The sequence below is a fragment of the Sinocyclocheilus anshuiensis genome, unplaced genomic scaffold (assembly GCF_001515605.1).
Source record: "Sinocyclocheilus anshuiensis isolate Anshui unplaced genomic scaffold, SAMN03320099.WGS_v1.1 scaffold322, whole genome shotgun sequence".
In the NCBI taxonomy this organism is placed as follows: domain Eukaryota; kingdom Metazoa; phylum Chordata; class Actinopteri; order Cypriniformes; family Cyprinidae; genus Sinocyclocheilus; species Sinocyclocheilus anshuiensis.
The window spans coordinates 1,272,931-1,286,086 of NW_015542366.1; the positions used below are offsets into that span (position 1 = coordinate 1,272,931).

At 36.7% G+C, this 13,156-nt stretch overlaps 1 protein-coding gene across 1 annotated transcript in view; it reads left to right on the forward strand.

Annotated features, from left to right (window-relative positions):
• LOC107692185 (glutamate receptor ionotropic, NMDA 2B-like) overlaps positions 1-13,156 on the forward strand; it is a 116,371-nt gene that overhangs the window by 9,112 nt on the left and 94,103 nt on the right. The window contains exon 3 of the mRNA XM_016491144.1: positions 8,533-9,150. Within this exon, the coding sequence (XP_016346630.1) occupies positions 8,533-9,150 (618 nt within the window). The remainder of the gene's footprint in view (positions 1-8,532; positions 9,151-13,156) is intronic.

Consider the following 13,156-nt stretch of genomic DNA (forward strand, 5'->3'; position numbering starts at 1 on the left):
AGGAAAAATTTAAATCGCATCATATGACCTCTTTAAGAACTTAATGGTCATAATAACATAGTTAGCTGTAGTAATTTTGTAGGATTCTAATTTTAAGGACTTTAAATCAGTCACAGGAATCGTTTTGGAGCCCTTTGTCGGCTCAACAGGCAGAACAAACTATTAAAGACACCGGAAATTGAATGACCATCTGTAGCCTGAATGTTTTTGACTAAGTGACCTGCTCGTAGTTGTGGAATACCAGTAGTGGGAGTCCACGTGATTTTATGAGTATTTAAAACTAGTAAAGAATGTACATCACATCACAGGTCATGCTCGTATCTCACTCTACTTTCACCTCCTTTTGTTGTCCATTAGCCAACACTACATGGTGTATTACAAAGCACTGAGGATTGGACGATTGAGTGATTTGGGATGGGGCTCATTGTTTCATGGTAACCATGTGTTGATATTCATTTGGCCTAAACAAGGAACAGCTTGCTAATTAATTACCCATGACCAATGGGCAGGGGGGGGTGAGCCAATGCTCGCGTGTGATTGGTCAAAACAGAAGCAGGCCATCATCAAGCCCTCAGGGGAGGAAGTGATCTCTCACCCGAAAACCTGCTCAGCAGTGTGTTTGTGTCTGTCAGAGTGTGTATACGCTCTGATACAGATGTTATGATTGCAGCCATTCATAACATCTAGTATTTGGCATATATACAGTAGCGCTGCTTTTCCTCTGCATCTGTTAACCAAAAAAACTTACCACATAGATTTTGACATTCTGGGTATAGGTGTGTGGAGTTGTGAGTATGTAAGTTCGGTTTGTGGGATTTGCATATGTTTAAAGCTGTGTTTTGTGTTTGTGCATGTATGTATGTGTCATATGCTTGTGTGAACGTGTCTGTTCCTTTTGTTGTTTTTGTGTGTAATGTGTCTCTGTGTGCATCTGCTAGTGCCGTGTGTTTGTACATATTACATGATTTTCTAAATGTATCTCAAACTTTGATATTTACACACATTTATCTATTATAATTTACAGCTGCTTTGAAATCTTCAACTGTGTAAATTCATGTCAAGTACATTAGGTGGGGTGGATTGTAACATCATTACAAAACAGAGACCTTGTACAATATTTGTACAATATTTTTTTCATCAATGAGATTTACTTGTTTTAAATGGTCATTTTCTATTGAATTTTGAGCATTTAAATAAAGTGAAAAAAAATAATTGAACAAATACACTGAAAAAATTAATTTTTAACAGGTAAGATTTTAAACATGTTCTGACAAGTCTCTTATGCTCATCAAGGCTGCATTTGTTTGATCAAAAATACAGTAAAGACAGTGGTATTGTGAAATAATATTATTACAGTTTAAAGTAACTGTTTTCTATTTTATAATATTTAAAAAAAAATTTTTTTCCTGTGATCATTTCCTTCAGAAATCATTCTAATATGCTGATTTGGTGCTTGTGAAACATTTCTTATTATAAATGTTGTAAATAGTTGTGCTGCTTTTCTTTTCTTTTTTTTTCTTTTTTTTTGATGAATATAAGTTTAAAAGAACATCATTAATTTTCTTTTAAATATTTATTTTCTGTTCATTTTGATCAATTTATTACATCCTTGCTAAATATAAGTAAAATAGATTTTTTGTTTTTTCAAATTAAACAGGGGAATCTTCCAGTTGTGTCATATAATATTCATTACCCTGATCACAGGTTATTTTTATTACCACAAAATAATTTTTGTTTCTTGAAAAACCTTTATGTTTGTACACAGAGAATTCGAGTTTGCACCGTCACCTAATGTAGTCATGTCTGACATGATTTTACCTCTAATGTGTCTAAACAGATCTAATCTATCAAGATATTCACGGTAAGCAAAATGATTATGCCAAAAAAAATCTGCTTTAATACTGGGAATCTTGATTTTTTTAGCATCTGTGCCTCAGTTACAATCAGAGCAAACCGCTGCTGGCTGTTGTTTAAGCGTCATTATGAGGCGAGGGGACTTCAGTAAAGGTTACAGCTCAGAGGCAGTAGTTCATAAACACTGTTTAATGGAACCGTGCTCACACTGCAATGACAGATATACACCTTAGAGACCTGAGTGTGTGCGAGGTGTGTGTTTGAGAACGTATGCTTGAGAGGAAGCCAAGACAGAAATACTGGCTAAATGTCTAAGAATGAAAATGAGCTTAGTTAGCGGTAAATATCAAGACGTGTATGTTGGTGTGTGTGTGTGTGTTACATGTACCCCAGAGATTATTTGACGTAAAAAGGCAGGCTGCATACCTCCACAGTGTTGTACTGGATTACTAGACAAGCTTAATCTCTTACTTTAAGTGTGGTCTGTGTGTGAGTGCATGCGTGCATGTGTATGTATGGTTTTTCTGTTACAAAAAGTCATCTCTTTATGCTGAATTAGATAACATTTTTTGTGTGTTTCGGAATTGAATCAGCAGTCTCGGGTTTATCGGAATTCATTCTGTATAACTGCATCAATGAATGTTAATTCAGTTTCTGGTTGTTATCAAAGCTTTCCCTCCCGCTCTGAAACAGAACTCGTTTGAGATGGGAGGGAGTCTGTGATGGGTTTTTGTACAAACATTTTTGTTGAATACATAATTTATTACTTCGCCAGGAAGAACTGAGATGGGGGACGGGGTAGAAAAATGCCTTATCTGTGTTTCCCGAAGCAATGAAAGAAACAGAGATGTATTACAGTGCACAAATGTACACACTTGTTTTTATTCATTTCACATCCTCTCTCGCCCTCTAAAATGTGCACAATGTCAGGATACCTTTGAATCACCTGTCACACACATTGTGTAGTCTATACCCTTCCTTGTGTTAGCTAGGTTTAATTGTGTCAGTTTTACTAGTAAGTCTTGCTTGGTTTGTTCTGGATTGCAGTAATCATGTTGGTTTGGGTCTAGTTTTGATCTTCGACTGCTTTTGAGATCAATAAGTCTTTCTAAATGGCAAGTTAGCTGACACCAACAGACCGGCCCAGGCCTATCAGAAGCTTTCTGACCATTGTAGCCAATCTGGGGCCCTAGGGGACCATTCTTTCGTCTTATGCCAATTGCCAATCAGGCCTTAGGCTGTGCACAGCTGTCTCACAGAAAATCAAGAGAGAGCAATCTATTGGAGAAGGCAGATGCATGGATATTATACAGCACCATGGGGAATGTGCGTGTATATGTAACATTTTTTGTCATCTGTGTCAGTTAAACTTAAGCTTTAGTTGCCATCCAGGAAATGTAGAGCGACTGTGGAGTTCTTGACAACAAACACGAGTATAGAGTGACAACAGGCATAGATAGATGGAGCTTGAGGATACATGTATGTATGTCTGGGAGCATTTTCTTTGAAGAGGCGAATTGTTGGCAATACAAAAACAAAACAAATGTTACAACAGATATATGATCTATATGTCAGGGTCAAAGACGAAAAAGGGTTTTCAACTTCAAGCATCAAAACAATGAAAGTTTAATACAGCTTCCCCCCTCTTTGCAAAATACAAAATGATCAATGAGTGAGCTGAGGGACTATTCAGCTCAGCTTAAATATATCATATTATATTATATTATATTATATTATTAAATTGTTTTATTATTAGTACTTATATAAAAGTATATTAATAATGAAGTAAAAAAAACTGTAATAACAAATAATAACTATAATAAATTATATACTACACTATATACGGTATAAAAACATTTTTACATTGGTTGTGCCCTGGTTTTAAAAATAGTACGGTAATGTTCTTTATGCCTTTAACCCAGTATAAACGTCAATAGAATATGAACATGAATTTACCCTGGCAACCCTCTACGCACACCTTGGCAATATAATCGCCATTGGCTAGTAAATTTTTTAGTTTAGTCGCCTCTGATACTATTTTACACACACACACAGGGTGCAATTTGCCGGGGGGGATTTCCCTCCCTCTGGTCTACGCATCCCTGCCTCTGCTGAATTATTTTTTATCTCCGGTGGGGATAAAAAACATCCCGCGAACAACGCCGAAGTCCAGATCTGAATCAAATGATTCGCGATACGCGCTTTGAAGTCCCGATCTGAATCAAATGATTCGTGATACGCGATCCGATTGGAGCAATTCAAAACAGTGAATCATTTTGCGACGCAATGGCCTAACTGATTCGGAGTTTCAAAAAGCTCCGTTACTGTAAAATGTATGTTCTTTGCTCACTTTCCTATATACTTTATTCGTTGTTTGAATAACCGTTGAAATTAATTAATCGGCCTAATGTTTTTATTAAATTGTGATCACGTTAAATAGCCTACAGTTTCAATCGTATTAAAAACATTTCGTGACATGACACACATTATCTGGTACTTGTTTAAAAAGACTGGTTTATACGGTGGCCGTGAAGTGCAAAACAAATCACAATTCTGAAAACAAAATAACAAATTACAAACGCAAATGCAAGTATAAAAAAAAAAATAACAATTCAGAAAGCACAACAACAATTCAGAAAACATTATAACAAGTCAGAAAACACAAAAGGGAGAAAAAAAAGTTCGGCAAAAGGCAGGATCGAACCCGGGTCGATCGCGTCAAAAAGCCAAGGTCACACACTTATCCATCCACACCACTGGAGCTGATATTTTACAGCCACTTTTAACTCAATGTAAATAGACACCCCGTATTTTTTATTCCAGAGTAAGGGCAATTCATACAATACATTTAATCTGAGCTAATTTAATACCATCTCCGAACTTTCTAACACGACTCTGCTGTTCTTCGACTGGTTCTTCCCTGTATAAGTTGATTGACAGATGTCTCGTCCAGTCAGCGGTGAGTAATCCCAAACCAATGGTGCTGTCTCAAACTATACCTACCTCTTCCGGTTTGTCTGATTTGTCTTGTGTTAGATTACACTAACATTATACTTTAAAGCCTTGCTCTCAAAAAAAAAGTTTTCAAAATCATCCCCCCCTCTGCTTTTTTCACAAATCACACACACACACACACACACACACACACACACACACACACACAGTAAGGGTAACCTGTCAGAAAAATCCGGGGCTTGTGTCATTAAAACATTTTTGACATTTTAGGCAATATTATGATAATTAAGCACTATTTAATTATTATTAATTACAATAGAACTTCAGTGATTAGAACTACAACTTGGTATGCTTATTTGTCATTTTAACTGAACTTAGGACTGCTGGTGATGCTTAAGATATTGTTGGACATTCAGGGTTACTTTAAAAAAATAGATAATAGTAATAGATAATAGTAATTATTATAAAAAGATAATACTACTACTAGTTCTACTACTATAATAACAGTATACAACGCACTTGGATTGATGAGCCGCTGGGTTCATGAATATTAATCACGTTGTCGGGCATTCCCTCGAACTGATTTGCTGAAATTAAAACAGGGACGGTAATAGATGAGCGCCAGCCAATGAGATTGCCGTTCACGCATTAGTTCCACCCACTACTGCTTCTGCTTGTTCTTAAAAGCTGAATAATTCTAAATGAACCCCGTTATTTTGACAGGAAAATAAAACTAAGAATATGGTTTACATGTAGCGCGTCGATTCAGCGTGGTATGTAAGACTCTCTGGCTCTCTCTCTTTGCATGTGTGAGAAACAGCGCTATCAGCAAAGCGACGGCGAGTCCTGTGCCTTCACTAGAGTTTACAGTGCGTCAAATACAAGTACGCTGTGCATCCACTGAGGTGAACTGAAATAGTACAGATTTGTTGACGGAGAGTGAAACTCTGAAGCGCTCAGTCAGAGTGTTCGGCGAGTGAAAATATATCTGTGCTAAACTTGTAATTAGCCTCTCACAGGCATACTGGCGAGTAAAATCTTAGAATTGATTAGCCAATGGCTAACGATAGACATCATTTAGTTGCCCAGAGTAAAATTTTGTTGCATATGCGAGTGATTTACTCGCAATGTAGAGGTTTTTCTGGACTAAAACCACCGAAACCCAAAGAGGGAACGTTGCTGTTTAATTTCAGAAGTCTGCTATATATAGTTGGTGTGTGTTTTACATGTGGATCAGCTGTAATTCAGTGCGAGCATTTCAGACGATTCTGTAACATACAGTTTGAAAAAAACATTTGTGGAGCTGACATTGAGCCTTTAGCTTCTTAGGAGAAAATGTGTGGGAGGTGTGTGTGTTTTATTCTATGTATTTATTTATTTATTGTTTTGCAAGAGATGGTGGTATCATGTATGTTCACAATTTGTATAAAATGCCTTTTTCAGTTGACTGTGAATAGGTGTTACTATGGACTTTAAGACCACAAAATCTATATAACTGTGTCTGTATATAGCAGTCTCTGTTTTTGTGTGTGTGTGGAGGAAGGTTCATTTGAATAGTTGCTATGGAAACCAAGTGCTGTTAAAATGAGAGGCAGAGCCAAATAGAGCATCTTAGTCTCTCCTCCCTCTCTTGTTCTCCCAGCTGCTGTCCTCCTAGTCTTCTGTCTCCCTATCTAGTGCTTATCCTTCCGATCTGCGTGCTTCCCTTTGCTTACCTACTTTTAATGAGCTGATGATTAGAACACTTTCTCTTTTTTTGTCACTGCTCTCTTTCTGTCTTTGCTTCATTTGTTTAGTTGCCTAATTTTCATATTTTTGTTTTTTTTTTTCAATTTCGTTTTGCAGTTCATCTCTATACTTTTCCATTCCCCCTCAACCGATTTCGCTCTCGCTTCCCCTCTCTTTCTTCCTCCCACACTTTGTCCTCCTCCGTCTCTTCTCTCTTCTGCAGCAGAAGAGAGCTAATTCACAATTCGCATGTGTACCTGCAATTAGCACTGACAAACCTCCAATAATTAGCCTTGTAAAAGCAGTCTTCCTTATTCAAGCGTGTTTGCTTTTTCTGAGCAATGCCTCACTTATGCTGTCCTTTCATTTTTTGTCCTCCTCTATTTTTTTTTTCTGTGCCTGTTCTTTAAAGACCCCTTGAAATGAGTTTTGTGGCTGTTAGCTGGCATGTCGTTCAGTTTTTTTTAACCCTCTAAAAATAAGCTGCTACTGGTATAATGTACAGTATATATACTGTAATAATATGTTTCTGCTGTCACTTTTGATAAATTTAATGCTTCCTTGCTGTGTAAAAAGTACATTGACTGAACCCAAATTTTTGAATGGTGGTGTATGTTCATGCATACGTCCTGTTTCAATGGAAAATAGATCTACATGAAACTGCACAGATTTTGTGTTTTTTTAACGTGTTTCAGAAATGCCATCAACAAACAGATACAAACATATTAGCTAATAACTTACTTGTTCCACACCTCTGCTAATGAAAATGGCTCTAAATAACAAGTGTTTCTCAAAGTCTTCACAGAAAGATAATTGGCAAATGTCAGTCACTACTGTGTGTGTATTTGTGTGTGTGTGTGAGTGAATATGTTGTTTGCTGATAAATCAACTTGTATCTTACTCATCTAATTGCATTTGGTATTCAGTGTATGCACACTACTCTCTCATTCTCTCTCTGTATATACATAGTTACTCTCTCTCTCATTGTGTTTCACAATCAAGGTCTTTTGAAGACTTTGAGCTTATTTTTGAAGTGCATACATTTGTGGGCCAGACTTTGTCTACACCGTAGGAACCAAATATCCCCAAAAGGGTCAGAAAATAGCATTAGCTCAATATAAAAAACTGATGTCAACGACAAGTCCCCAAGAGAAAGAAAACCCAGAATGCATTGTGATGCATTCCTCAGCATTGAAAAAAAAAGTGTGCAACAGTTTGAGGACCAAATTGTCATCAGAAGTTAGCTAAATTTGACAAAACCTCCATTTGGTATGTCTTGGGATTTCATCCATGATCATGGCCAAGGTATGACAGATGCAACTGCAACCTAGGTATTTTAGGACATTTTAGGTACAAAGGTTAAGATGAAAACAAATTATACTCTGCTATAAGAAACTTTGGACAGATAAAACACAACACGTTTATTTTTTAGTGGATAAAGAAAACCCAGAATGCATTGTCAATGACAAGTCTCCAGCATTAAAAAAGCATGCAATAGTTTGAGGACCAAATTGTCATTAGACAAAACATCTGTTTGGGATCTCTAGGGATGTTATTTAAGGGTACAAATTACAAACTATATTTTTATCAATCTAAAAATGCTAAAGAATGTACAATTTATTTTGGGGTTCATCCTACTAATTTTAATTAGCTTTATATATAAATATTAGAAGTGTTTTGTCTGTCCTTAGTTAGAAAAATGTGTGTGTGTGTGTGTGTGTGTGTGTGTGTGTGACAGCTGCAAACGACCTAATTTCCCAAGACTGCCTATATTTCTGTGATTTCTGTCCAACATATGTCAATAATGAAGAGGACAAACCCTTGAAATGAGGACACATGCTCTTTTTTAAAACCACAGGTCTCTCGTCGGTTTGACTTGCGTACAGCAACTCAACTTTCTCCAGTCAGATTCAAGTTCAAATAATGTAGATATTGTGAATTCAGCTGCCAAACTGAAGTTCTCTCCCTCTCTCTCCTCTCTTTCTTTGTCTGCAGGGACTGTATCTTCACTCCTCCACCATGCTTGTCAGCCTCCACCTCTCCTCTTCCCCTTTCTCCGACTGTCGCGTCCTGTCTTTCATCTCCCTGGCTTCTTCCTCCAAACCGCCCCTCTCCCTCTCGATCCTTCTCCTCTCTCTCTTCTTCTTCCCCACCTGCGAGTCTCGCCGTGGAGGCGGGATCGGGACGCCCATCGGAGGCATGAGCGGCGGCGACCGCGGCCAAGCGATAATCAGTCCTCCTCATTATCCTCCACCAGGAGTCAGTCCAGTGGGTCCTCCTTTGCCACCAAAGTTTGCTCAAGGCCTTAGCATCGCAGTGATCCTTGTGGGAAACTCCAGCGAGGGGTCCCTCTCTGAAGGTCTGGAGAAAGAGGACTTCCTCCACGTGCCTCTCCCTCCGAAAGTCGAATTAGTCACGATGAACGAGACTGACCCCAAGAGTATCATAAACCGCATCTGTGCTCTGATGTCACGGAACTGGCTCCAGGGTGTGGTGTTTGGGGACGATACCGATCAGGAGGCCATCGCCCAGATATTGGACTTCATCTCGGCTCAGACGCACATCCCCATCCTGGGCATCCGTGGAGGCTCTTCCATGATCATGGCAGCCAAGGTATGACAAACGCAACTGCTACCTAGACATTTTAAGACTTTTGAATTGCAAATGTGAAAGTGAAAGTGAAAGTATGGTGACCCATACTCAGAATTAGTGCTCTGCATTTACCCATCCAAAGTGCACACACACAGCAGTGAACACACACAAACCGTGAACACACACCCGGAGCAGTGGGCAGCCATTTATGCTGCGGCGCCCGGGGAGCAGTTGGGGGTTCGGTGCCTTGCTCAAGGGCACCTCAGTCGTGGTATTGAAGGTGGGAGAGAGCACTGTACATTCACTCCCCCCACCTACAATCCCTGCCGGTACGAGACTCGAACCCACAACCTTTGGGCTATGAGTCCGACTCTCTAACCATGAGGCCATGACTTCCCCATGTTAAGATGAGGACAAATTATGCCCTCCTATAAGAAACTTTGGCCAGATTCTGTATGTGTTGTGTTTTAGAATCTGGCAAAAGTTTCTTTAAGGAGAGCATAATTTGTAGTGAATTTACTTTACACTTTACAATAAGGTTCCATTAGTTAACTACATTAGTTAACATTAACTATGAACAATAGCTCTACAGCTTTTATTAATCTTATTGTAAATTTCAACTTTTACTAAAATTAAAAACCAATTGTATCTGTTAGCATAAGCAGCCAGATCTACTAAACAGGGCAAATTAGCATGAGAACAATATACCATTAAAGCAGAGAGTGGGAAGTTCTGCAGGTGATCTGCTTACAAGAATACAGATGCAGCCAATGCATTTCCATAATGACCAACGCAGTCTACCAACAGCAGTGCCAGTTAGCGTAGCAGATAATCAGGTGTGGGTAATCTACTAACAACACAGGCAAAGAATGGGTTAAGACATGCTTTTTTGGGCAGTAAATAATGGCACAAATACCAGTAAAATGACTATCGCAAACCTTAGTAACTCATGTTACATGATTCATTTAAATACTGTCCTCACATAAATTTTACGTCTGAAAGGGAAACTCCTACAAATGCATATGCATAATATGCATTATTGCATATGCAAATAACATGAACAGTCACTGAACAATTGTATTTTTTAACAACTAACATTAACAAAGATGAATAACATATATATATATATATATATATATATATATATATATATTTTATAAATATATATTTTATTTATAATTTATATTTATTTATTAACAAAATATTGGTTTGGGTCAATCTTTTTTTGTTGTTGACAGAAATTAATACTTTTATTTAGCAAGAATGCATTTTGATCAAAAGTGACAGTAAAAAGCTTGTAAATTACAAATTCTATCAAATTAATGCTGTTCTTTTGAACTTTCTATTCTATTTCTATTCTAATCCCTAAAATTTTTTTTTATCATTGTTTCCGAAAAGATAAAACAATAGTAATGGCTGCTGAAAATGCAGCTTTGCCATCGCAGGTATAAATTACATAAAGTATTAAAATATATCACAAAATAAAACAGTTGTTTGAAATAATAAATGCTAATTTGTAATAATTTATTTTGAAATAATATTATTTCACAATATTACTGCTTTTACTGTATCTAATTATATAAATGCTGCCTTGGTAAGCATAAGAAACGTATTTCAAAAACATAAAAAAAAATCTTACAGACCCTAAACCTGTCACGCTACTGTGTTGAAGAACAAACACAAACATGATGAAGATATGAAGTCTTTAATAAATCCACAGAAGGTAAATCCAAACAGAGAGAAGGATTATAACACAATTATAACATTGACGAGACCTGACATCAATGAACAGAACCATGGTAACTTAAATACACATGCAAACAAGGATAATTAAATCACATACACCTGAACTGAATGACGAACCAAATGAGTGACCATGACAACAAACAAGGCAGGGAGAAAAAGGTGCAAATGAAAACAAAGTTCAAACTGAAAGATACTGTGACAAAATCTTTGAATGGTACAGTAGTATATACAGTATATGAAGTCTCTATAGAACATGTGTGTGTGCATAAATTAAACCAGCCTGAAAAATACCATTATTTAGCATGATTTGAGAAAATGCAGTAAAATTGATGATACTGTTGTGGTTGGATTTTATTGCTGATATGTAATGTCACTGAAATGTAGTATGTCATTGAAATTTCCAGTTCTGAAGATTGAAGTCTTTCTCCATTCACATAAATATGACCTGTATTGTCTTTAACCATGATGGTCACTAGAGAACCAGTCATAGAAGACACTGTACTGCCCTTCACACAAAGACTGTTACTTGTTGTGTCCTGCCATAGTTGTGTGCTTAGAGCATTTCAGTGCTTTTTTAATTAGGATGCTTTAAAAGTAGTTGCCTGTGTAGACGGTAGACTCACTAGGGTTTGGAACAGAGCCACACTGTCTATACTTTTCCCCCTCAACGTTTTCCATTCTCACATGAATATTCATACACATACATCCACATGTTCCTCTTTCTCTTTCTTTTCCGCCAAGGTCAGAGTTGTGTAGCAGGTGTAACAGACTTGTGCCTGCTGTTAAGTCAGTGGAGGTCTGAACTGCTGGAAACAGATGTGATGGTACACATAGTGCTGTGTAACTACCTGCAATGTGCTTCATTAAGATGACTGTGTTTGAAAGAGGCAGAAAAAAGGGAGAGAAAATTAGAGGGAAAATAATGGCTATGCAGATTTGTTTTTTTAGAAGAAACTGGCCAATAAGAAAGAAGGTAATAAAAAAAGATGAGACGGAGGGAGAAAAGTGCAGAAAGAGAAGGAAATGTCAGAGGGACTTTTTGTAAATGCCACACAGTGAAAAACAGGGAGTCAAGTACATTTATTTTGTCATCTTGGAGAAAAGGAAAAACAGAAGGGGAAAATAACTGCAGACACTTGCAGTGTTAAATACACTGTGCAAACAAATATTACCTAAACTTTAACACAACATTCTCAAGATTTTTGCAGCTGCATGCATAATCACGACTGTCTCAATGAGACCTATTTTAAGCAGTTTTGGGAACTCAGTACACCCGATGTAATCAGGGTGTTTAAAGGGGCAGCCATTGCTGCTGAAACCTGGTGGTAAATCAATGACCCCCATCCTGAACAGCCTTTGATTTAATGGAACAGGTTCCATTATATTTCTCAAGAAGGGCACTATTCATCCAACTCACACTGCAGTGTATAAAAGACAAAATCAGAATATCAGATATATCGTAATGCTTGAGACCAGGATTGCCAATCATTAAAAAAATGTTTTAATTAATTGTTAAGAATATTCACAATTAATCATGTATATATATCAAAATGAAGAAATTCATAAGAATTCATAAAGATTACATTATTTTGGAGGATGAAATCACTGATTAGACAAAAGTGGCTTTAGAAGTTATTGAATATATTGTTTGTTGTATTTCATATCATTGAATGTAAGCTTATCACAGGTCTGCTGTCTAGTGTTTTTATGAACTAAAACTAAAACAAAAACTATTAAAAAAATTGTATTGAAATAAAGCTGAAATTAAATAAAAAATGGATGAGATGAAAAAACTTCAGAAACCTAATTAAATAAATTTAAGTTGAAGTACTAAAATGATTAAAACTGAAATAAAAATAAATTTATTGCTAATTATAAAAAACTAAAAACTAATAAAAAATGACAAAAGCACATAACAAAATTACTTTTTGTAAAAATTATTTAAATTAAAAACGGAAAAATTTTAATTTATTATTGTAAATTATTATAATTCTATTCATAATAATATATAATAATATTATTATAATAATAATATCATTTTTTTTTTAACTAAAAAGTTTTAGTCTGTCTGTCCAAGCTAGACTTAAAGGCACAATAGGTCATTTTTGCCGCTAGAGGGCGTGTATTCAAAATAAACAAAGAGGCAAAGGCATAGTTTGATGACGACTGAGTGTGGAATCATGGGAGTTGTGGTCTTCATCCCCACAGCCGATGCAATCCGACGGGGCTCCGGCAGAAATCATGTTCATGGATGAGCTAATGATTTATTAACGTAGTAGTA